The sequence below is a fragment of the Lactuca virosa genome, chromosome 9 (assembly GCF_052849685.1).
Source record: "Lactuca virosa cultivar CGN04683 chromosome 9, Lactuca_virosa_CGN04683_v6, whole genome shotgun sequence".
Taxonomy (NCBI): Eukaryota; Viridiplantae; Streptophyta; class Magnoliopsida; order Asterales; family Asteraceae; genus Lactuca; species Lactuca virosa.
This window is the reverse complement of record NC_136434.1, coordinates 192,948,728-192,951,583: the sequence shown is the minus strand read 5'-3', so window position 1 is coordinate 192,951,583 and position 2,856 is coordinate 192,948,728. Positions and strand designations below refer to the sequence as shown.

Here is a 2,856-nt window from a genome sequence, read left to right as displayed (position 1 = left end):
CTTTATGGGCTAACACATAAAGGCAATGCACTTTGCATCATAATTCCAACAGCAGCAGTACAGATACAACTAAAGTGATAACTACAACAATTTAAATTGAATAAAAAAATAGCAACATTGAGTTTCAAGAAACAAACCAATGACGTACGTATGTGTGTGTGTGTGTAAGCTTTATCTGCATTTGCAAGTCGATCTTGGAACAATGCCCACTCACTTCTGCATCTATCTCTTACCCCCTTCCATGAAGCTTCACCATTCTCAGACTTACCCTGAATCAACAAAATTCTACTTTCAATTATACCATTCTATTTTCATTTCAATATAACATGGGGTGGGGTTGGTCTCACCTGGCTCTCGTGTACAGGCTGTCACATCAAAACATTTTTTTTTTGAGATTTTAATTTAAAGTTAATTTTAGAAGTCAGAAGAAAATAGAATTGATTGACTGACCTTTACACATCGTCGAAGTGCAAAATCCAAACCCCATCCGTGCACCAAATCATTCTATAACAACATTATAAAACCAATATTACCATTATTGTTAATGTCTTGTTAAAATATAAGTTGACTATATATTTTTTTATATATCTTTACCTGAATCAAATGCCACACACACCTCCAATGCATGAAAAGACATGAGAGGAAGATAAAAGTAGCAAAAATGAAGATATGGTGATCGACATGTGGTAAAAAAATATTGTAACTTCCATACAAACCATGAAAGGAAACAATGTGTACATTTAAAAGACACTTCTTTTACGTGCTCTTATTTCATTCACAATGTCAGTTTATAATAATTGTCAAATAAACAGTTAACTATTATTCAGAGTCATTTTCAGACAGAAGGGTAAAACAATAAGTTTTTTTCTTCATATTTTCATTTAAACCAAAAAAGAAAAGTCCTTTTATCAATTACTTTACCCATACATTACTAGCGGAGAAAAAAAAACATCCCCTAAAAATTCATAACAACAATTTCAATTTCAACACACAAGAATCTTGGAATTTTGCTTTTTAATCTCATAAATAAGTAAAGAACTATATTTTTTTCTTGACAAAACACCGTTGCTTTTTTCTTCAAATAACTGAAACTTTGTGTTTACAAAATACCATTATTTTAATAGTTTTCAACGATGTTTTGTGAATAAAAAAATAAATAGTTGGTTACCAGTTTATGACATCTAAACCTGTTAAAAATACGATCAGCCAACGACACTAGTCTTGGCTGCAAGATAGGTGAGAGACTGTTTATGGTAATTAATCCGAAGTTGTTTATACTTTTTAGTAAAAGTCACAACATCAATCTCCTTTCCAAGAAGCTGTTCATGTAGCATTTCTGATTCCTCATCCGTTTTATTCATACACTCTTATTCATACACTCTAAAGTAAAATCAGCAACAATATATCATTAGATTAATTCCCAAAAATGACAAATAATCAATTTTAAAGAAAATATATATTTATTATACCTTGTAGCTTGTTTAGCAAGGAACCCGGGGAGTAACATTGAAGGAGTTGGGTTTTTTTCTTGAGCTCATTTAACTTTTCTTGAGCAGATGCTAATTCCATTGTTCGTATGATCATACACTGTTTCACCACATGAAGTTAACAAAAAGGAATCGGAATGGAATCTATTGAAGGAATTGGAATTTGAGGGAATAAAGCAAATGTGTTTGGTTGGTTGGTTGGATGGATGGAATAAAATTCAATAATAAAATTAAATGATTCGTAAGTTTTATTTTTTCTATATTTATTATTTCAATACACGTAATGAGGGTATTTTGGTCTATTATTAAAAAAAAGAAAGAATGGAACTGATTTCCATTGATTTAGCAAAACAAACATGCAATGATGGAATGGAATCTGGAATTCCAGTTATATGAGTTTTAAGTGCCCTGAAAAACTCACCTGGTTCCTTAATTCAGTTATCTGGGGTTCTTTTTCCAAGTTTTCTCCTGCATAACAAACATATCATAAAATCACTCGTATATTATTCAAGGGTATTTTAGACATTTGGTAAATAAATCCACGGTCAAATATTCAATGGAGTAGATTATCCACTTCATATTTTTTTTGTTATTTTTACTTTATTTCAACTTTATTTAGGTTACTAATTTGATAAAAAGGCTAACACATCAAGTAAGAAACTTACTAGCAAGTTGCAGGGTTTCTTTCTTAAGCTCATCTCGTACCTGGTTAAAAAAACAAATATATATGAGAGAAAGTTACGGGAATTAGCAATGTACTTGATCTTTTTACTAATATAGGCATTGTTATTCCTCATTATTTGTCCAATATATAAAGATAAAAATAACTGGAAGACTAAAACAAAACATCAAGAATTTAAGAACTTGTGATTAAAAAGATAAAAGTTTGTTGCTTACATTATTCTGAGTTTAGTCCTGTAAATGTGTATTTCCTTTTTTACCCTTGTATCTGATGGGTTTTGAGCATTCTAACACTCCTATGGTGTACATGCAACCCTAGAAACCTTGGATCTATGTTTGACTAAGATACATGCAAATAATTATTTTTCCAAGGTTCTTATCCTAACTAGCATGGCATGGGGTAATTGAATCAAATAAAACTAGTATAATTACTTACCTTGTAGTAGTAGTTGATTGCTTGGAGTTTGAGAGCCTAGCACCAATAATGTGGATGCCTCAAATGGAAGTCACAAATCACCACAAACTTGGAAACTTGAGAGAATAGTCACAAACTTCTTGAAATCGGCCCTCTTAGTTTACACACATCAACTAGTGTTATTTCAAGAACCAAAGCCTCCTTTATATAGTGTGGTGGATTAGGGTTACATCCATGTAAACCCTAATACCCATGTATTTTCATTTCCATGAG

At 31.4% G+C, this 2,856-nt stretch overlaps 1 protein-coding gene across 1 annotated transcript; it reads right to left on the bottom strand.

Moving 5' to 3' along the window:
* Positions 1 to 1,191: 1,191 nt before the first annotated feature.
* Positions 1,192 to 2,396, bottom strand: LOC145140141 (vacuolar protein-sorting-associated protein 37 homolog 1-like; the record flags this gene model as incomplete). The annotated part of the gene is made up of 5 exons (XM_079073733.1): positions 1,192 to 1,366; positions 1,470 to 1,587; positions 1,909 to 1,955; positions 2,153 to 2,192; positions 2,385 to 2,396. Coding segments are annotated over 5 exons (381 nt in total), but the record flags the coding sequence as incomplete, so codon positions are not given.
* Positions 2,397 to 2,856: the final 460 nt, after the last annotated feature.